Source organism: Seriola aureovittata, chromosome 20 (assembly GCF_021018895.1).
Source record: "Seriola aureovittata isolate HTS-2021-v1 ecotype China chromosome 20, ASM2101889v1, whole genome shotgun sequence".
Taxonomy (NCBI): domain Eukaryota; kingdom Metazoa; phylum Chordata; class Actinopteri; order Carangiformes; family Carangidae; genus Seriola; species Seriola aureovittata.
Window position 1 is genome coordinate 20,142,369 of NC_079383.1, and position 23,782 is coordinate 20,166,150.

A 23,782-nucleotide genomic window follows, 5' to 3' on the forward strand; every position below is an offset into this window, starting at 1 on the left:
CATTACCATCATATGTGCTAGAGGAACAACATAGATAGGGAGAGGTACAGAGGGAGGAACATACATTGACCAACACTGATTTCAACCTAGTTGTTATCTTTTGTGAACGTGTATGGCGGAGTTTGTATCATAATTCATAAATAACACATGATCCCCCTCACATAATATCAGTCTTGCACAAATAGGAGTTACAGCATGCCATCTTCGTATCCGTTACAGCTAACAACCTACCTTCCTGGCCTTAGAGTGCACAACCAGGTAAATCAGAGGTGATGTGGGAGGCTGTTGTTTCACTAGCTATGAATAGAAAGCCCAACAGCGGTGTAATCAAGTCTTGTAGGGCTGTATCTGTGTGGTAATGTGATAAAAACAGCATTGAGAGGGATGCCCTGCATTTGCAAACAGGGATTCATTTAGTTTTATTGCTGTATTTTTTTCCCAGTCAGGTATTCCCTCTGCATGTGCACAAATTTGTCGGTTAATGGGTTTCTTTGGGGCCATTTAAATAAAAAAGACAATAATTTCAAGCTGCTATAGATCCGTGTTAAGAGTCGTTTCTTTGTTTTATTGGAAACAAAGCAGTTGTTTTAGTTGGTGTTGGAGCAGCTTAGTTACTGAAGTGTTTCATTGACGTATTCGCATTTCCACTCCACCCTCGGATGCTCTTTACAACAGCATTCGCAAGCAACACTGCACCTTCCGCTTGGACTCCGCATTATGTTTTGCATGTGCAACTCCGTCGGGATTTATCCAACATCTATGAATTCCTTTCAGCACACAACCACTGTTGTTTTCCTTCGTCTTAGCAGCGTTTTTTAAAATTATTATTTATTTATTTAAGTGACACAATTCCAGCAATTGGATCTGACAAAATGCAGTCGTTCCAGTCAGCCAGTCAGTCAGCCAGTCAGAGTCGGCTCCCTGGCCTCCCCTTACATGCTGCCTCTCAAGCTGCTGTTTGCCCAGCCAAGCATGCAGGCAGCCCAAACTTAGATGGAGGCAGATGCTATGGATGACTGATTCACCAGGCGAGCAGAGGAAGGCGAAACAAAATGAAGCTCGGACCGTTGACGAGAAAAATACAATAACCCAGCAGCGTGGCTATTTGACACCCGGCGATGCAGTTTTAAAACCCAACAACTGTTGTACAGTTTTCCATCAGTCTTTCCCCACTAATTGTATTTACAAAACCCTTTTTTATTTAATTTTTCTCCCCTGTGCTGCCATAGTCAATCTAAGCTAAGAAAAGTCCAACCCAAACCCAGTAAGATTTCAGATTTGAAGCGTGATGTGTGTGAGTTTGTGTAAAACTTAGGAGCCTGTCAGAACGGAGATATATACCATTTCCATATTGTTGTAAATCAGTCGTTTCTGCAAATAGGTACTGTATATATTACCATCAAATTACAGGAACTTGCATGCAGTGGAGAAAACCAACCAGCCCACGCTCCTGTCCAGGACAATATATAGTAATCAATGTTATTATCAGCTCTGACTGCAGACGGGTCGCTGCATGATTTAAGCTGAGAGCAAACATTGTATTTCTTTGATTAAGTGCACGGCTCTGATTCATACCAATCATGCTGTATCTAGATAAATCATTACATAGCCAAACATGGAGCCCACGGATTATCAGCTACAATCTTGACTTAATTTCCCGCTGAAGAGGTGTATACATGCTGTTTGAGGTTTGACGTTTTCTCGTCTCTCATCTCTCACTAATGGCACTTCCATTAGTGTGTTTCACCGTTCTTCAAAAGTCGAGGACTTTGCCGCCCTGGGGGCACCTTTCATACGAGAATGTGGCTGTGGATGATGATGAATGTTTCAATCAATTAGCTTATTGCTCAGAACAAGTGGTGGGACCCTGGGGGACTGTAGCCCGTGAAAGGCAGTGACACATAACCTGAATGATTACTCCAGCTGGCACGACAAGGACTCCTGACTCTGCGCTGTTTCTTGTCGAGGGCTGCTGAGTTAGAAGAGCGAGGGTCAATGTATAGAAGTGAACATTTCAACGTTTGATCATAAACACAGGAAAGTGCTGTGAACTTTTAACTTTATTGAATGTTTGCAGTGGTGGGGATGACGATGTCAGTCCACCGCTTCGGCCCTGATTGAAATATCTCAACAACTATCGGATCGTGTGCCATAAAATTTGGTGCATTCATGGTCCCCCAGAGGACGAATCCTTTGGTGACCCCTGACTTCTCCTTTTGCACCATCATGAGGTCGACATTTGTGATTTCGAGTGAAATATCTCAACAGCTACTGGATGGATTGCTATGAAGTTAGAAAGGGACATTTATGTCAGAATGAATTGTAATAACCTGAGTGAACTAACTTCTATCTAGCGACATGCTTATGTTTTCCTTTTGCATTTAGAGCTAATTAGTAAATATTTGCATGCTAACAGGCTAAGCTAAGATGGTGAACATGGTAATCATTGCATCCGGTAAACATCAGCAAGTTAGCATTGTCATTGTGAGCATGTTGGTATGTGAGCTGCTCAGTTGCCTGACGATAAAGTACTGATTCAGTTTTCAGAAAACATTTATGAAAAATTCACTTTGTAAAATGTATTTTTTGGATTCAAACTTTTTCAAATTTGAAGCGGTACAAATCGAAATGTCAGTCATTGGAGCATTAAAGCTAACAACGGTAAAGGTCTGCCTGTCCACTCCAAAACACTTTGTTTAGACGACACCCACACACACACACACACACACACACTCAAAACCACTGCATGAAAGCCGGATGTTTGATGTTGTTGGTGTGGTTTATTTCTGCCTCTCTAATGCTGAAAAGCTCAAGCTCTGTCTGTTGAATCACGGTTACATCTTGACCTTGGTTCTCAAGGTTGTCCTGGCCCAGCCCGCTATCATCTCAATCACACGCTGATTTCTCCGCCGTGTACCTTGTGCTGCTGAATTAATAACGCCATCAGCGTTAAACAACTGCCGCCGCCTCCTGCTGCTGCGTCTGCTCTCACCCTCCGCCTCTCATTCTGGTTTTTCACTTTCTCTGCTTCACTCTTACTTGCAAACAGGCAAGTGTGCACCATACACAGTTGTTGTCCTCTTTGTTAGGACATAATTTTAACTTGCGTTCATTCCCTGGAGGCTGACCTGAGCTCAAACCATGAAGACTACTGTATATTCCTGATTCCAACACTTCTTCTAGCCTAAGCCCATAAATAATTAACTCGGTAGAGACCACATTTTGATTGTTTTTGTCCCCATGAGACTGTTCATTTTCATTCCCACAATGTCTGTATACTGTCAGTCTTCACCCTTAAAACAAACTGTTTACCTTGTGGGGACCAGCATTTCTCCTCAGATGCACAAGCAGATTTTTTTATCCCCAAGATGTCAATGTTTATCAACCTGAGTTTTGTCCCCTCTATAAGACTGTGTGTATTTGACTGAAGAGATTTACATTTGTGTCCATGCAGTGTAACTAAAATAATTATTTTCTTTATTAATCGATTATTTATTCTGTCTATAAAAACATCAGACAAGAGTGAAAAATGCTCGTTATAATTTCCATACAGCCCATTGGTGTCATCTTCAGGTGTTTGACCAACCAAAGATATTCAGTTTTCTACCATAGATAACAAAGAGAAGCATACACATATGAACAAGTATAACAGGGGTAAAAAAAAAAGAAAGAAAGAAAAACAGATGATTGGCATTGACCCCAGTGGTGACCTACAACCTGAGCCTTTCATGTCGTCACGCATTGTTTCTGTGATTTACATCTCATTGTCTTTTGTCCTACAATCTTTACTTTGCAGCTGCCTTCAATTTAGAAAGATCAGACAAAGGCCGTGTATTGTATTGGCAGCCATGATAACAAGTCCTTTATCCGGACGCCAGTGGCTGCAGAGAAACATGCATTTCCAGGACGCCTGCACAAAGAGCGTAATGTACAACTGCCTGCACCTCTTTTCCTTGTTTTGCTTCATTCACTTAACCTAAGAAAGACATGTGACGCGCTGAATTGATGGGATTCATTTTTAAAACACTTTGAAAACAGACTGCCACGCTGGAATTCATTCATCAGCGTGTCACAGGACGAAGATTGATTGGAGCATCAGAAATGTTGCCTCATTTGCATGCAAAGGTTGTAGGCCTCATTCGACCCCATAATGAGCTGTTAGAAATCATTTTCTGTGAGAAACTGACTTTTCCAAATGGTGAATTCACTGAAACGCTATTGCCAGTGTTCCCTTAATGAAAAGCACTCTGGGTACAACATTAAAAGCAATGACACATGCTCTTAAATTTTATATTCATATTTACTTTATATAATTAAATGCTTTTGAACCAGTTCCTCATCTAAGGGTAAGAATGTGTCCCAGAGTTTTCCTATAAAAGGACCTTCCTTCTGTTTCAGATTGAATTGAATTTAAATTATTAATTGCTTGAAACTTAAGCTAATTGTTAATTACTGTCCTTTCTTACAAAAAGGAGAATAAAAATTGCGTCCTTGTTAAATATTAAGCGATGAATATCAGGAGACGGCTGCACAAAATACATTAAGTTAAGTCTTACTTAGACTTAAAGATTAAAAACTTAAGATTGTTCACTTAAGTATTTAAGGTGTTCTCCTAATCTTGTTCTTATACTTAAGGAAAGTTGGATCCCTCTACTTTCTGCAGCTTAATGATTGCCCTATAGTTTTATGCCATATGATCTTTCCGGTCAGTTACACTTGAGGTATTTCACAGAGTTTAATCGCCCTTATACGTCTGCTGAACATTGTGGTGAAGTTCCTGTCAAAACAATGAGAGGATGAGATTTCACATCTTTAATGTTACCGGCTTCTTAAAACTTACGGTGTTCAAGGAATTGATTTTTTTATTTCTATTTTTTAATGCACCGTTTTGCTGTGTTTTCTTCAAAGTCATACACACGAATTCTTCAGATAACGCATAGTTTCGTGTCACATCCAAACACGTCACTCTTCACTGTAGGACTTGATTTTTCACTCGACATGCCGTCTTGCTCAGAAAACTCCCCGAGTCCCCCGCTTCCAATGTGATACATTAGCTGAGCAATGGTGAGTAACGTTTATCTGCTTGTTTCTCTGACAGCTTCCCCATCCAAGTGTTCCCTCTACACTCATTCGAGAAAAAAAGTGCTTACCCCTTCATCTGTGAGGCCTGGCCGCCGTAGTCTCAGATAAAAATAGCAGTCTTTTTAGGATCTTGGGAATCCCCCCACCCCCCCCTTGCCCCCCTGCTGTTAGAAACACAACAGGGATTCCCATGAGGAATCACGTGTCAAGAATGGTTTCACACCAAGCCCATGACCCTTGCAACCAGCTGATCTCGCTGCAGCGATTTGGGTGGAGAGAAAGGGCTTGAAGCATCCTAATTAACTACGTTCCTTGCTACGTTGCCTATTAGAGTATGTTCAGGAGCCTATAAATAGGGTAATTGCTAATTATCTACAGTGATCGCACCAAAGCTGTGATTATGCTTCAGAGCTGATAAGGGTGCTTGATAGGAAGGAAATAGAATACTGCTGTGCACCAGCAGACTTAAATTCACCCTTCAATTTTAGCAAATCCTTTTGTGCTGGGTGAATTACGCAGCATTGTAGTGATTAAGCTGTCTCAGTCATCCAGGTCACGCTTGTCCAAGAAGGGTTGCATCGACAGACTGGACTTGGTTGTAGATGAAGACATTTCACCTCTCATCCATCTACAGCAAAGCCTCGATTCAACCCTCCTCCGGTAGGAAGTAAGATCTACTCAGGAAAAAAAAAAAAAAAAGGCAATAAATGTGGATTTCTTTCCACTGTAGAAAGAAAGATTAATGAGTTTCTCAAGGATAAAGAGGGATGTAGATACGTCTGCAGCATGGCAGATGGATGGACTGATACATCTTGGAAACAGTTTGTAAAAGTTTTCATTGTTGGACTCTCCTCTCTTCTGATTGGCTCACCGACCTGTTGTTATTAGAGCTCCGGAGAAAAGCCTGAGAGAGGAGATGTAAAACTACTCTGAGATTAAGCGTTTTTGGTTTTTAAAACCCATAAATATATCCAAACTATGAGACCTCTAAATGTTTTTGTAGCAACACAAACAGTAGCATGTCATGTCTGGGTCACAATACTTGAGAATATTTTTTATGTAACACTTCCTGTTTCATCATTCAGTACCCCAAAAAAATATGCTGTCATCCAAGGATACATGTTACTCATTTTCCCGATAAATGAAACCACTGATATACAAAATTCACATTGGACACAGCGACGATGCTCCGTGTCCCGCGGCCCGGCCTCCTCAGGGTTGTTGGAGATGGAAACATCAAGGCTGCGGGCTGTTGGCCATATCGCAGAGGGACGATAGATCACAGGACACTTCTGGTTTTAACATTGGCTCCCGGCCCTCGGCAGTGCAGAACCTTCCTTAACCACTGTCCCGCTAATTGGCTCTGTGGATAATGGTGAAACTCTGAATTTACATGGAAACACTTTGAAGACTTGAATACACTCGCCCTCAGGCAAAGTCTTACATCCGCTCTGCCCAGCTGCAGCAGCAGCAGCAGCAACAGCAGCAGCAGCACACCGTAAACCCAGGCAGAAAGCAAACACTCGGTCCGGGGAGGATGGGAAAAGAGAGGAATGTAGAGGTAACATTTGTCTAGGGACCCATGAGATTGGATGTAAAATGAGCACAGCAGCATGCTTACAGAGGATAGAAATAGGCAAAGAAAGAGCAAGGGACACCGACGAAAAGATAGAGATTAATAGCGGCTATGTTTACTGTCACAGAAGTTACCTGGCTTCACCCTGCTGTCTACCCAAGGTGCTTAAAACAAGACGGGTTGGAACATCCATCCGTTTTACATCACTTATTTGGATCCAGGTCACGGTAGCAGCAGCTATAAACATGATGGCCCAGGCATCCCTCTCCTCTGGCACATCCTCTCGCTCCTCCAGGGAGATCCTGAAGCCAGTTGGGATATATAATCCCTCCAGTGTGTTCTGGGTCTGCCCACAGGGTCTCCTCCCAGCTGGACTTGTCTAGGAATGTCTCCACAGGGAGGTATCCAGGAGGATCAGATGAAAGAGTCGTCTGTCCTAGTCTGAGCTTCTTCAGGTGTCTTGGCTCGCTATGGAGAATCTGAGATGTGAACAGGTTATTAAGGATGGAATATTTTACTTTCCCCCACATTCAAAGGGTAGTTTGTGTATCGAATAAAAAGTGACACCCTTAGTCTGAACTATGAACTCACAAACGAGCAGAAAAATGGTTATTTGCAGTTTGCTGTATATGAGGAGAGTCAAAGTGTAGGGTCAGTGGACCGTCCTTCATCACCCGTGACACGTTGCTCCCCGGACGCTTCTCTGAGGATGTCTTAAAACTTTGTGCACGATTATGCTCATGTGCGTCTGTTTTGCCGGCCACTGCAAGTTGCGGGAGTCAGCGTTACTGTGCATTTTATTTGTGTGAGCAGGGAATAAATATGTGCACGGCCAGTTCACTTTGACACTAACATAAGCTGTGAAAATGATTATGAAAGCAATATCCCAGTGGCGTCTGTTGTGTGCACTAAGGAGCTGTATGTGTTTACTTGTCCCAGCTTGATGGCAATGTTAAGCTCCCTCTAGGCCCGAGTGTTTATCTCACTGGTGTTTAGGCTCTGGTCTTTGGACGGCGCCCAAAGCGAGGCCCAACTGCCCGGGCAGCTCTGCTCCGGCTAACTCCTGCTGGTTGACCTCGTTTAAAGGCCTGGCTGGCTGTCTCGCTGTCCCTCTGAGCGCAGACACACAGCCATCCAGCTCTCTGCAGTGTCTCTGCTCTCACTGTGTATAGGCTGTGTCTGTGTGTTTTTGTCTGTATGACTGAGTGAGAGTGATGCGAAGGGCTGCAATTCTGGTTTAAGCCAGACCCAGGACCAATTTATTTATCCCAGTTCCTGCTTGACATCTTAAAAAAAAATAAAATAAAAAAATCAGTACGATCCCAGCCTGAAGCAGATATTTTGACGTCAAAAGTCTCCCTGCATTCCCTCTTTCTGTCACGTTTACTCTCGCCCTCTCTCACACACACACACACACACACAGCTTCACACAAACCGTGATATACTTTTCACAGTCTTGCTCCTCTAACTTATGGGCCCATCCATCATGAAGCATTAACTCGTGAACCAATGGGACCTACTGTACTCTTTATATTCTCAATGACAGCCAGTTAGTCAGAGGACAGGGTTAGGTTATGTCATTTACTTAATATAAGACTTAATACACTTTATAATGTACTTTAATGTGGTAATTCTTTTTCTCCACTACCACTTCTGGAAATGCAGCGAGTGGCCGTCCAACCAGGAGTTTATTTATTTGTTTAGATGTAGTTGTGGATTTTGGGATATAGTAATAAACTAGAAATAAAATCCAACCATTCTGAGGGTACTTTTTGGACAGCTCCTATATTATATTATCTTAATGTAAAACAAGCATTTATTTCATTTATTTATTTACAAATTTCACTGGGCCAAGTGTCATGGAAAGAATCGCAACAGGGTGTTTCAGTGTTTAACACAACACGTACAGCGCGTCGTGTTTTTCTCTCTCCCTTTAAAACAAAACCAGCTTGTCGTCTAATTTCCCTGGTGCCTTCACACAGATCCTGAGCTGGCAGTTTACAGCACACTGCACACACGCATGCAAACACATGCACAGACACAACCGCACTGTATGTGCAGAGTAAATTGCCCTCAAGCCAAGTCTTCTCCTTCTAACCTCCTTTCTGTGCATCCTATAGTTCAATCTGTAATTACTGGATGATAAGCTTTCCTCAGGGTTTATGTTGCACTCTGTAGGATCATTGGAAATATCTACAGAGGCCTATTAGTGGTTGATTAGGCACTGTGCTGGACCGGAAGAGCGTGGGCTTATTTGAGAGAGAGGGAGAGTCCTCGGCAGGCCCTAATTAGCCTGAAGAATTGAGCTAGCTCCTAGTTTCCTGGTAAGGTGGAAGACGCCTGGCCTCTGCATCAATTAGTGCTGCTCTCGGAGTTGGTTTTTTATTCCCCTGCCTCATGTCACAGAGAGGTGATGGAGGAGAACTGCTGTGTTTGATGTCGGCAAAAAGAGAAAAAACGAAGAGCGTGTGCAGTGGTTCCCGCAGCCTCATGTACATTAATGCAATGATGCACTGTAGATATGTAGCTACACTGAATTTAATCTGTATCTCATGATGTAATATCATGCACGAGCCACGTCTTAAATTTAGCTCAGTTTGACATCTGTCACACACGAGTACACGACACAATAGAGAAAATGTATTTTCCAAAATAAAACCTTTCATCAACCACGAAGAAAGTGACACTGCTGCACCAAAATGAGTAAATAGAAATGTCCCAGGCTTCTCCATGCTCAAAGCTAATCCACATTAACTGTCAATGTGGAGTTCAGAGGTCACACAGTAGGGTCAGGGTCAATGGTATGGCTCCCAGAGTAGCCCCCAAGTTATAACGAAAAAAGAGGGAGCCAATAATTGGAATCTAGTAGCCATCACTCAAACAGCACCACCAATAAACTACAATGTCTATAAGATGGTCTGCTTTTAGATTCTTAGTGTCATCTGGGGTCAAATACAGCAAAATGAATATGAATGAAAGTAGAGTGATTCACTTTCCCTCTATTTACAAAAACATTACAAAATTAGATGACACAGAAAGATTTAGAAAACATATTAAAATGTATATTATAAAGTCTATACCCATGGTAAAAGAGGAGGCATTTAGATTTCACTGATTCTATAATTAAAAAGGCCAAAAGTATGTGGACACCCAGCCACCCTCTCTCCTCACTTCCCATCATCTCTCTACTGCCACTTCCCATTTCCCTATCCAACATTTTAGTTACAGGCCTGTCCTCAAACTTTTGGCACAAAGTTAGAAGCACACTATTGTGTTGAACAGTGGCTCACAGGAGGAATCTGAGGGTAAGTGAGATGATTCACAGGATAGGAAAGGCAAAAAAAAAACGTAGCAGAATGTAGTTCAGTTATACAAGATGTGTTTTTCTGTTTTTTCTAATATCTAGTTTTGCACATTTAGCCACGTAGAAATAATTAAAATGGAACTACCTGGGTGGATATTAAGGGGTCACTAGATTTCCCTTAATTTGAATTATAAAGGGTGTAGTCCAAATTATGAAAAACAGCCCCAGGTGAAGAGTAAACACTGGGACCGGGGTGTCCGTATACTTTTGGCAATGTTTTATTCCCTCCTCTACTTACTTCAGATCAGTGCAGAATTGGGGTTCTGGTTCCTGCTTTGCCACCAAGACAGCATCAATGATTAAAATCTGATTTCATGTTACAAACAGCACTGGTGTAAGAGATTTCATACAAGCCAGTGACAGAGAGAGAGCGAGAGAGAGACAGAGAGAGTGAGTGTGTGTTGTGTCTATTTCTGAGTCCTGCGGCCTGGTGTAAGTGCTCTGTTGCAGGCAGACCACGCTGGTCTGACAGCGTGACGCACTTCGATAAAAAGGCTCTCGCTCGCGGTCACACACGTCACCATGGCAATTAGCATGTCAGAGTGTGTGTGTGATTGACAGCCGCCACAGCTGGGATGTAAACAGCAACGAGCGGTGCTGGTGGGGAAACCTGGGGTGCCGGAGACACCGCAGTACAACCTCTGGGTGTCTCTCTCACATGTGACTGTCATAAAGAATGAATGATGTAGATTGCATTTACTTACCTCCACACCCACAGGTGATGTGGGTGACACCATCATGTTACAGTTAAATTATCAGTTTTAAAGGGCAACCATGTCAGACCTTATCAGAAGCAACCGTTAGAGACTGTGTGCAGTCAAACGCATTATTCCCAATCATATAGACCTAATTAATTATCAGTTAATTCGATGTGATTTCTGCTCTCTGGCAGCACAGTTGACGCCTTCAGCTCATTATGGAAAGAACAATATGGCCGCCCGAGTAGCTATCAACAGAACATCATCAAACATAATTAATAGCATATGTCAGGCATATAGAAGTAGGTCACTGCCTGTGTGTGCTTTATTCAAACTAGTAGGTTGTCTTGCAATCAGAACAGATGTAGCTGTATGTTGTGTATATTTGACTAAAATTTACTGTAATGTATCATATTAGACTTATATAGTATTTTATAATGATGCTGGTTAAGTTTCAGAGACCAAATGGTTAATAGATTAATAAACAAAAAAATTAGTAAAAATGAATCAATAATGAAACTAATCCTTGTTTGCAGCCTTATAAAATGAGTTGGATGCATTTTCTTTAAGACCCACATTGTTTACATCCGTATTTGGGAGCATGCAGCTTCTTTCTTCCTTGCATCTTGTTAAACTGTGAAATAATATGATGCTATTGGGAGGAATGTTAATCACATTGCTCGCATACTTGCACTTATAGCAGTCAAAGATTCCCCAGGGTATCTTTAAATTGGCTCCTTTATAAGATTAAAAAAAAAAGTATTTTCCTTTTTTTTTTAATTAATATTTTTGGGAGAACTTTCTGTGAAAAGAAACTAACTCTAAACAGAAATATTCATGCAGCCCCACTACTACACGTCCCCTCACATCCTCAGAGACAGGTCTGGTTCAGAAGCTTCATTTTATGGCCCATTGATATGAGTCTGGCTCCAGGCTGGACCGCTGCCGCTGAGATCACATGTGACTGATGGCAGGTAGCTGGGAGGCAGGGCTGCGCCGTCTTGGCTGCTTCCCCGTTCAACATAGTCCACGTCCGAGTCGTCGCATCAATCACCGCAGCAGGCAGGAGTGCAGGATGCACTGCCAGGGCTATTCCTGGCTCTCCCTGTCACGCACATGAAAAATACACACACACACACACACACAGAGACACACACACACACACACACACACCTGTCTTTGACTGTTTGTCCTGGTGTCTCTGTGCGGTGGGCATATTAACAGTGGCAGGCAGTAGCTGCAGCATGCTCCACCTGTCCTGAGGAGACAGCTATTGCGAAATCAAACATGAAATCAGTTACCTGACTCACGTTGCAACACAGTGCTCATTTAAAGCTTTTTTTATTTATTTTTTTTATATGAAGGAATGCACATGTCAGTAGTTTAAATCAAACTGAGTGGACCATCTATTCTGCACATTCATCCTATTTGCACAAATAACATGTAGCCCACACTTTGACACCCACAGGATGTGTTGAATTACAGCTGCCTGTTGTTTCCTAAGCGGTCAGTGAGAACTACATTCAAGGTTATTATTCTTTTCCATTACACAAAGTATTTTGCCCCATTGTTGATATGAGTGCAGATTTAAAATATCACATACATATAAAACAAATCATGGTGGACGTGGATATTCAAAACATCTTTGTATACTATATATTTTAGATACATACAATGAAAAACCTCTTGTCTTTTAGGTCGTGTAGGGATGACACACTGATAAAGTCAAGATGGGAAAGTGCACAGGTTTTACGATCTTAAGATCAAAAGGCAGTCGAGGAGGAGGCGTCTCCGACAGATTACTGTAGTGCCACTTTAAATGCTTCGTTCTCCTCGGTGGAATTTGTTTGAGGAACTTGTTCGCTGAATAGTAACCTGGTAATTACCTTGTGCTTTTGAGGCTCGGCCCGACCTCTCCAAGGCTTTGACTGGGGGGGTGGGGGGGGGGCTACACTCTCTCAGACTGAAAAACACATTCAGACCTCACCAAGGACCTTGAGAGACAGTCAGAAATAGCTGCCTCTTAAGATGTGCAGAGTCCAGTCCGCTGTGAAGAGCATCACAGTGACTGGTGCTTCATTTAGACACCGCCACTGGCCTCGCCTCGAGATCTCGCAGTCAGGTCACAAACACTTCATAGCGTGTCAAGTGTCAGCTGAAGTACCGTTGCTATTCTGGGCCCTTCGTTCGTTCCTTGGGATTCATAAGTCATTATCATCTCCGCTTAGAAAAACTTGCTCACGTTGTGTGGGGGGGAGAAAAAAAAAAGAAGACTGTTATATAGTTTGAGAAACAGAGAACGAGTGAGAAAAAATAAATTGAAGGTTTGTGTCAATGACCTGAATGTGTTCCTACAGAACAGAAGATGGAATCTCATTTCCCATAAGAAATCGAATTAATGGTTCCGCTTTAATCATGCAAAGAAGTCTGTTCTTAATTTAGACATTAATTATATCTTGTAATTTGGCAAGCAGCACGCAAAGTCTGCCCATGGCTGCCCCCTGACACCCCTTGTGTTTTTCCTGAGCAGCCCTCAGTCTGTTTCCTATCAGACTTTCAATCGAATGGAAGAGGCTTCGCTAATTTAATATTGAACGGCGAGAAGGCGCGAGGAATCTCACAACTTAAATAATTATTGAACCCTTGTCCCTCTCACAAAACATTTGATCTCACACTCTGCTGACTAAATTTCAGCTACAGCCTGTACTTTTGGTTCAGTGTTGGCATATTTGAATTGCTTTTTTATATATTTATGGTTTCTTATCAGTCAGTTTGAAATCCTTTCAATGTTAATGTTGGATTTAAGTGGCTTATTTATTATCAAGGAAATACGAGTATAAATTGCATTTTCTCGTCTTCGTGTCGTTGATGTATATGTTTGTTTGTTTCCTCCTCACAGTGTTTGCCGATCCACGGTCATGGATTCGTCTTAGACAAGTACAAGTGCCACTGCAAGAAAGGATTCTACCACCCCAACAGAGTGGCTGTCAACGGCTTTACACGTGAGTCAACGACAAATAAATGACGTTTTATATTGATCACAGGTAAACAATAGTATTTTATTACTGTGTCGTTATAAAGTGCTAACCATTTTTCTTTAATATATATAATCAATTTGAGGCTCCATCGATGTGCCTGAAAGCAGATTATGTCAAGATCATATTACACCAGGAAAACTGAACTGGCTTTGACAAAACAGTTTACACTTAAAGGGTCCACTCTGTTGATGAAGTCCATGCGGTGTGGTTGAAAGCCCTGGAAACACCTAGTAAATGAGCCTTCGGTTATTATTTTGTCAAACTGTTCTTGTTTTTTATTGGCAAATACCTTAAACCCCGACAGCTGCTGACCCCAACTGTACATTATTTCCCCAGGCATCCACAAACCAACCAGTACTGTAGAGTCCTGAATAGGCACTTTTCAGAAAATCTTGATAATTGATCAATAATTAAAAATAATTTTTTAAGCCGAATTGCCAAAATTCACTGGTACCAGCTTCAAAAATGTGCATATGTGCTGGTTTCTCATCTTTTCTATAATAATAAATTGAACATCTCTGTGTTTCTGCCGCTTTATAAACTGAATAATCAATTGATTATTAGATTTTGACACAGGGTCTACAAGATGGAAGATGGAGGACCTATAATAGTTGATAATGTGCGTCAGTGGTGCAAATTTATCACTAATTTGAGATAAATTAATTAAAGATCACCTTTCTGACTCAGCTTCAAAGTTGACCATCAGCTGTTAGCAGCAGAGCCATATCTTCACCTCCTGTATTACATTATATAACATCCCAGTTTTATAACTGTGCTAATGAAAGGGACGCGTGCTACTGCCCTGTCTGTAAATTGAAGTAGCCTCGGTACCTGGGGAGGCTAATCAGGTTCAAGATGGGAAATATCTTTTTAATGGTAGTTACTTCTCCCAGTTTATTCTGTCTGCTGTGAGTTAATTAAAAAAGGCTTTTGCAGACACAGAACCCCAGTGGTTTTCACCTGGCCTCCATCACTCTCTCCGCCGTGCTTTCATTTAAATCCACTTTCCCTCCCGTCTCATCCCACTCACACCTCATACACCGTGTTCCTCTGTGTCTATTTCAATTTTACCCTCTTCTCGCCCCTTTTTCCCCTCACTTCCTCATTTTTACATCGTTTTTTTTTTTTTATTTTTTATTTTTACTGCGCCCATTTTTTATTTTATTTTTTTTAACCCTAAAATATTCCCCTTCATGCGCAGAGAAGCAAAAAGGCTCCACAATTTGTTCCTCAGCTTGTGCTGTTTGCTGAGCTGCGTGTTCGTGTGTGCAAGTTTGCATGAAAGCTCAGTGTGTGTGTGTGTGTGTGTGTGTGTGTGTGTGTGTGTGTGTGTGTGTGTGTATTCGAGAACACAATAATAGAGAAGAGAGGCAAGCCTGTTAGTGAGGCGTACTGCTGCAGTCTGGCCCACCATGGGGCCAATAACAAGCCTGTTAATCCACAAGGGGACATCCTTGACACTCCTTTGCAGAGAAAGCCAGTGCAACTCACTTTCCTTTTGTCTCCCAGTGATCTTCCACTGTGGATCTTGCATATAAATACGAGAGAGAGAAGTTGCTGCATCTAAGCTTCCTCTGACTGTCACTCAGATGTTGGTGCCACAAACCAGTGAGAATGAGCTAAAGGATATGACTCACAGCTACGGAGATAAGTAGTCCTTTTGAAGGGATCAATGATGTGCAGAGTCATAGCTTTGAAAAATAGGCCAGTTTCTTTTTAAAGGCAAAAATCCCTGCAAATCTCTGAGACAATGGCTGTTTCCAATAAAGCCTCTATAAAAGCTCCATATATACGTCCACCATTTGTTATCTAGCCAACCATATGGGCATCTCTCAGGGGATTTCTAAACAAACCAATAACAAGTCCACTAGCTTCTTGCTGTCCCCTGAGTTTGGCTGGTTATTTATTTTTTTACCTTAGTTTACCGTAAGTCAGTGTGACCAAACTCTTCCACTTGTCACTCCTTTAGGAGCAGTTGGTGGTTTAGTGGCCTTCGATTTTCTTTTTTTTTTTTAAGGATTTCAGCCAATCTGCTCTGTATATAGACTCCCGCATCGTCCCCGTCCTTGTCAGGATAAAATAACTGAGTGCAGACATGCCTCTCTGCGCTCTTTTCCCACAATCATCAGCCTTGTATGATATGCCGGTGACTGAACGAGGTGTAGCGGTGTTGACTTTTCATGTTCACACATATAGATCCATCTCCCGTGTGTTGACACAATGTCGATGAATCCCTGTAAGGTCAGGGAGGGATGAGCGTATATATATACTCGGGAAGCTTCAGCCTGTCATAGAAGAACTTGATCTCTTTTATCTTTTAATACAGGACTCAACAGAGCAGGAGGAAAATTCTGAAACACGCAAACTTACAATCTGTTTCTATTCTCTGTAAAAATAAATAAATAAATAAGAAAAAACTTGATGAACAAAGTCTGAATTAACATTGTGGAAAAAATAGAAACTGCATGACAGCATGTGATACCTCTGGAACTGCAGATTTAAAGGTCAGAAAAGAAACAGAAAAGTTTTCTATAAGGAAAAGGTCTTGAGATGATTCACGGCTCAAAGGTGACAGTAAGTAGGATTTATTTGCCCCAGAGTCGTGTCGTTCCAAAGCCAGGACTGAAATACCACTTCAATGACACCATCAATCACATTTCAACTTCATTTGATTTCATTTTATAATTGATGTTAATAGAATAAAAGTAGAATCTGGGCATTTTAACTGTTTATCCATTACTTTTAGGTAACTTTTTTACAACCTTTTTACCCCTGGCAACTGCGGACATAAAATAAATCTGCAGACTATTGTTCGCCTTGAATGTTTGGAATTAAGCACCTTATTTACTCCACATTCTTCACTTTTAACAGGGATTGGGAAAAAGGGAAAAGCTGCAGAAAGCGGTCCCAACGCGGACGAGGGGTCCTCCAGCGACTGCCTGCCGTGCCAGCAGGGCTGCGCCTACTGTAAGGACGACACCCCCTGTGTGGCACGAGAGGACGGCGCTCTTCGCATGGCGGTGCTCTCCTTCCAGAGCCTGTGCATGCTGATTGTCTTCATTAGCATGGTGCTCATCTACCATTTTCGCCGGAATAAGGTAAGCGGTATGACGCGCCCATATCAGAGATTAACATTTATATAGTTAGTAATAGTCAGGACTCGACTTGTTACTGAAACACTAACGCTCTGGTTTTTCTTTTGTATTACTGCATTAGCCATGTTCAGCTTTTAGGGGATTTGTTTTGTCACCATAAAGAGCAAAAGTTTTAGAAACTCAGCAGTGCAGACGAGAGACCAACACACATCCAATTCACCGTTACAACATTGTGTCATTGTGTGTTTGATGTTTTCTGGGCCATATGGTCATCAAAGCCTTTTGGATGAATAAATCAGCGAATCCATATGTGGGTGGTCACAATAAAGCTTTGAAATAATTTCAAACGGCTTGACAACGACTGTGAAAAGCACTTAACTCTGATTCATACATCAGGCCACTGACCAATTTAACTTTTACAGTTTAGACAAAGACACACAAGTTTCTCAAGATAACACATTCATATCATATTATTTATTTTATTTTAATCTAATCTATCTTTATTGTGAAATGTGGCAGTGAGAGTTTGATTTGTAGTTTCATACTTGGCTGATGATGTCATTCATTGATCGTCCTGCTGCTCTATCACCCACACACACACACACACACACACACACACACACACCTGAAGACGCTGCCATTATATCAGTCTGAGTCAAACAAAGTCTCACTCCCATTAATAAAGCAGATGAGAGTTTTAGATACTCCAGGGCTTTGTCATAATTTAAAGACCATTCATGTAATCCCCATTAATCTCGTCAAACTAAGTTTAAGAGCTTAGTTTCGGAGCTCTTCACAGACTTTCTGATAAATAAAAACACTTCATTTTCTTAAACAAATTCATTTTGGTTGCAGATTTAATTTATTCTTTTCATATTTTAAACAAGATTAACATGAGGCTAGTGGTTTGTGTTGCCTTTTGTGTGTATTTTTAAACGGCTGGCACAGCTGTCCTCTGCCCTTTTGAAAGCCCCCTCAAGCATCTTGTCAATTAGAGGAGAATTCGTTGTTAAATATTTTCCACAAGAGGTGCACAGATAGCGCCTGAGATGGTGAACCCGGCTATAAAAAGTCCTCGAGGCAGGAGCTTTCATTGTGCTTTGTTCTCTTTCAACCAGCGAAGAAGAAAGCTACATTCCCTCCTTTTAAATCCTCCAGGATTATTACAATATCCTGCTGTTTTAGACTTGTTTAAACCTCCTGCAGTATGACGGACACTTAAAGATACATGTGTAGATTTTGGAGATTACAATGCTGCAAACCAACACCATGAACTACCTTCTATACTTTCTGCATAGGATCTTACATACATACATGAACATATAAATTAAAGCTGCTGTAATCAATGTTTTTATATAAACAATGGATCAAATGCTTAACTGTGATGTAAACTGTGATGTTTCTCCACAGGAAATTATCACCTGACTTTGAAGTTCTCCTCAGCTTTACAATGTGTTTTAGTGTCTTTCAGCTAATGTGTTTTGGTTTTAGGATCCAGTATCTGTAAATAAGCAACTGTTTGCTAACACGTTAGCATAATAACAAGTGTCCAAACAAATCAATTAAAGCATGTTTAAGATATGATGGATAAATTAGAGGTGTAATGTTTGTCGTTTATTTCTCTTTTGTCAGAGTATCAGAGCATCAGGTCTAGTCCTGCTGGAGGCCATCCTGTGTGGAGCTCTGCTTCTCTACTTTCCGGTATGTCACTTTCGTGTGTGTGTGCGTGTGTGTGTGTGTGTGTGAGTGCTTACGCTCGCGCAGACTCTCATCCTTTCATGTGCTCATTTCTTGACGTATTGGCTGATAATGTTCATGCCGCGCTCCTTTTGAGCATCGAAAACAAACAAAAAATACTTCTCCTTGACTGAAGGTTGGCATTCAGTCTGACCTTCAGTTCACACTGTCGCTCATTCATCTAAAACAGAATCAGAGCTCCGAACAAAGTTTCATATCTGCAGCAGCGGCACAGAGCAGGATTGTTTGCCTTGTCAGATAGTGCAAACCTCGGTTCATAAATCAAACCGTTTGGGTGTTTTTTTTGGGGGGGATTTTTGACAGTATGGAGCTGTGATAAGCAGGGTTTTCACAGTCAAGGTGTGCGTGTGATGAAACAGGACTGGCAGAGACAAACATCCAAGGGCTTGTTGGTGACCCCCTGCTAACTGTACACAGAGCTGGCCAATGAACTCAGCAGCCTGTCAACACGACCATCTGTTGACCAGCCACTCATGCTGCTTCATACGGACCGCGCTCATTCAGACCGGCGCGGAAAATAAACTCCATTAAAATTTAAATCCTTAACCTTTTGAACGTTTGTCTATCCTCGACACTAACTCCATCAGACCTGCTGGTACATAATTGATTAATGACTTATCAAGCAAAAAAATCAATTGACCAGGAAAGTAAATGATCCTTCAATGAAAATGGATCCACCATGTTACACATATATTAGTACACATGCACTTTTCATACTAGCAGCCTTTTAAGGTTTTACATCGTGATAGTTTCCTTTCACTTTATTCGACATAAAATTCATATTAGAGTGTAATAGATCAGTTCAATTCATTATTATGTAATCCTCCACTGCAATCAGTGAAAATCAATCAGTGTAATTTTGCACCAGTAAACAAAAAAACAGAAGCCTTGACATTGTTTACCATCTTCTGCAGCACCTAATTATTCCTGCAGATGACCAGACTCTGTCCAACACCCACATGCCATTGATTTACATGAATCCACCATTACGTCTTCCTCCTCGGCGCTCGGGGGGCATCGGCTAATTGCAATTTAGCTGCAATCATGTGGAGCTATATGCTTAGCAAAGCAATGCAGGCTACGTGTAATTAAAGCCAACTGATTTAGAGCCGGCTAATCAATGCAATTTGCTGGGACAAGGTCCTGGAAAGTAATAATGTTTGAAATCTGCAGAGTGAAGGTAAGCTGGGGAGTCAGGTTATCGGTTAGTGAATGAATGAATAGGAGATGATATTCCTGTATCTTGCTGTTGTGGCGATGGCAGCGGATGCTAAAAATAGAGGTTGTACAAAGGGAACCTAACTTTGTAGGTTACTCTCTAAACCCTGCCTTGTTTAGAGATTACACTTTCACTGCTCAGTGTTGGATTACTCCGTACCGCCGTGCAGAAACGGGTCGCCGTGAAACACGACTGATCTCGTTTTGATAAAACATCTCGGCCTGATCATGTGAAAACAGCATCTCCCTGCATGCCTCTGCGCGGCGCGCTAGATTGATCTCCACCCTGATGCATTTCCATGTCTCCCCTGCGAATGAGCCGCGGCTGCGAGGGTGAGACGCATCACTCCCAATCTAAATATAGATTCAGAAATATTCCACCGCCGCCGCTGCTTCTATTTTAAATAATTCCACTGTTATTAAGCAGCAGGAGATATATCTCATCCTGCTCCCATGGCATTCTGCTTTGTGGAGTAATGCAATTTTTTCCCCTCCTTTTCTCTCCCGAGTGTGTCACATGCAATAACTTCAGCCACCACCCCCCACCCCACCCCCCTGCTTCTCTCCTCACCCTCCTTGCTTTGAAATGAAGGGGGAGGACGGAGGTGCAGGGAGTGCAGAAGGAGAGAGAGGCAAAATTATGGCAGTGCCAAAGCCGGCTATTTCCGTCTGGCTGTGGAGATGAGAGAGGGAGAGCGGACACACATTTGTGTTTCACAATGTGATCCGGGGGGGGGGGGGCTCAGATTGGAGCTAAGTGACAGAGTTTGGATTGCTATTGCTACCTGTTTTTCAGATGTCACCAGCCCCCTTACGGTCGGGCGACGGTAATGAATCACGAGGCGTTGCATTGTGGTGCCACCTGGTATCAACTTATCAAAAGACACTCTGATTGGTGGAAAATGCCAAAATAACGAAACAAAAAGGGGGATTAATTAAACATGATTCTACTCATTCTGTTTAAACTGCAGCTCATGTGTCACAGTAGCTGGGAGAAGAGACAAAATCGTCCTCTTTTCTCACAGTTACAGTCCAATTACTCGTGTTTACTTTACCCGTATCCGACAGACCTTTACTTTGAGAACGTATTCAAGAAAAAGGTTAAAGGTTTATTTGATGTGTAGTCAAGGTGCTGCAGTGAGCCTGTGTAACCCTTTCTTTACCTTTACCATAGGCAGGGCCCTGTGTTCATTACTTTTATTTCCCCCTTGTGTTTTTTAATTAAGCCCTTTAAAATCAGTGACTCAAAATTAAACTCTTTTCCTTTTTACCTGGACTTCTTACCATAAATTATGTATTATAACTACTAGGTATCACAAACAACTTCTCTCACATTAGATACATTTATTAACTAAAACGAAAATAACGACCCTCCAGGAGGATATACTTTCACAACTTTTAAATGACCTTTACTCTTTTAACAATTCTTATCTCAGTATAATGAAATATTTCCTTTGTTTTTAATTCAACCTATAACACACATGTCTATGAAATACTTTTTGCCAAACAGCGAAACACAACACTAGACCAATGGGCCCACACGCTCACACTCTCACATTCACACAAGCCGGCAAAAATGTCAAGCAAAGAAACAACCCCACGTTGCAGGCCTGTAGGAACTCGGGATCGTAGAGGCCAAAACAGGCAGCCGCTTCACTCTAGCCGAGCAAAAACAACGGCGAATACTCACAGTTTATAGCAGAGTTCGAGTCACAGTGTCTGTAGGGTGGCGGGAAGAGAATGATGTGCAGAAACACTAGCCGAGTTGAAGCAGTAGCCGAGCTGAAAACTCGCAGGTTGCATGCTCCAGATCCACCAACCAGGCAGACCAAACCGTCTCGCTCCCTCCACTAGTGGTCCTTAGCTGACATGAAGAAAAATGTCCTTTCTCCCTCGGGAAACAGACATGGCCGCAGGTGGACTCCTAAAGCTCCTCCTGAAGACGAACTTTTGCAGCTAGCAGGAGAAATACCTTTTTTCCTCCGGCGCTTCACATGAACAATTGTCTCTCAGTTTTAGACTCTATTTTCTACAGCCTCAACTGTTACGACAACTCCAAAACTTATACTTTTACAACTCTTTTTACATCCCGTTTCTTCTTTTTCTGCCGCTACAGCTCTCCTCCTGCTCCTCGTCTCTTTTGCGCTCTCGCTCCCTTTTTTCTATTTGTCCCGCCCCTTTTCCAATTACAACACAGCAAAATCACATGACTTTACAAACAGCCAATCACCTTTAAAATAAAATAAACAAGGTAAGTTGTGCTCTCTCCCACACAAGGTAACACACAGAAGCACATGTATTTACTCTGCAACCTATCTATTTAAAGTGATACACTCATTCTTCATATCAAACTCAAAACCTCAATCAAAATACACTCATCTTGAAACACAATATGAACTTTTACCATCTCAAATTATTATTACAATAAGGCCAGGGTGTATTAAAACAACCTAGGGCTACATCCTCCCCCATTTAAACGTCTGAATGTCCTCATAAGACTTATCAACAATGCTTTTAAATACTAGAATTATGTGTATGACTTCCAAAATGGAATTTAGGAGTAGTGTCGAAAAGTTACTTGTAGTGTTCCAATTAGTTTATGTATCAAAGCTAATTTGAATCACCATGCCTTTATAAGTTATAGTCACAGGTCTGTCTGTAGGCTCTCCAAGTTGGTCATAGCTGAGGCGTAGGACAGGTTTCACCTCTCTTCTAGCACGGGAGTCAAGGGAGGAATCAACACTCACAGCCGAGGTGCTAGGTACAGGGACGTCTCCCTCTCCTAGCTCTGTGTCCGCCACAGAGTCTCGGAGTGAAGGTGAACATTCTCTCAATTGCTCTGTTGCTTCCTGAGATTCAACTACAGTGTCCTCCTCTGCAGGTAACTCATGACTACTGGAATCAGCACTAACATCAGTGTCTTGTGAGACTACAACATCTCTTTGCTCAAATTCCAGACCTTGCGTTCCCAGGCAGTTATCAAGCGTCCACTGGGGCAAGTAATATCCTTCTTCTCCTTCAGACTCTGAATTCCAGTCCTCTGGACTGAGAGGCTCTGATCTTTGTGTCTGACTTTCACTGTCCTTGCTTGCTTTCTGTGCCCGAGTCACTGGTTTACTCATTTGTGCTTTCCTCTCGGGTAGAGTGGACATCCTCACTAAGTAACCAATAGGCAGCAAGTGGTCTCTATGCATAGTCTTCACAATGCCTGTCCCCCTCTCTGGTTTTACACGATACACAGGGAGATTGGGTAACTGGGCCAGGACTACATAGGGGAGTGAATTCCATCTGTCCTGCAGCTTGTGTTTTCCGGTGATGCCAAGATTCCGAACCAGAACCCGATCACCTTTCTCCAGGATCTGATTTCTGACTCTCATATCATACAGTCTCTTATTTCGTTCATGGTTTTTGGATGCTGCATCAACTGCTAGCTGGTAAGCTTTCCTTAGTTCTTCTCTCATGTTAGCCACATAGTGGTGATGCTGTAGACCATCAACATCCTCTGATCCAACACCAAAGCACAAGTCGACTGGAAGTCTGGCCTCTCTGCCATACATTAGAAAATAGGGCGAGTACCCTGTGGCGTCATTTCTTGTGCTGTTATAAGCATGCACTAGCAAGCTTACATGTTGGCTCCATTTTGACTTCTTGGCTGGATCAAGGGTCCCTAGCATGGACAATAAAGTCCGATTGAATCTTTCAGGCTGAGGGTCACCCTGAGGATGATATGGCGAGGTTCTCGATTTGCGGATGCCAAGCATAGTTAAGAGCTCTTTTATGACCTTACTCTCGAAATCCCGACCTTGATCGGAGTGGATGCGAGCTGGCAGTCCATAGTGTACGAAGAACTTTTCAACAAGGACTTTTGCTACAGTTAGAGCTTTCTGATCTTTTGTAGGAAATGCCTGAGCATACCTAGTGTAATGATCAGTGACGACCAGCACATTTGCTAT

At 42.1% G+C, this 23,782-nt stretch overlaps 1 protein-coding gene across 2 annotated transcripts in view; it reads left to right on the plus strand.

Annotated features, from left to right (window-relative positions):
- Window positions 1–23,782, plus strand: part of gpr158a (G protein-coupled receptor 158a) — a 66,121-nt gene that overhangs the window by 15,190 nt on the left and 27,149 nt on the right. For both annotated transcript variants that reach the window (XM_056364378.1, XM_056364379.1), the window contains exons 3-5: window positions 13,620–13,722; window positions 16,630–16,856; window positions 18,486–18,554. In XM_056364378.1, coding sequence (XP_056220353.1) covers window positions 13,620–13,722; window positions 16,630–16,856; window positions 18,486–18,554 — 399 coding nt within the window. The remainder of the gene's footprint in view (window positions 1–13,619; window positions 13,723–16,629; window positions 16,857–18,485; window positions 18,555–23,782) is intronic.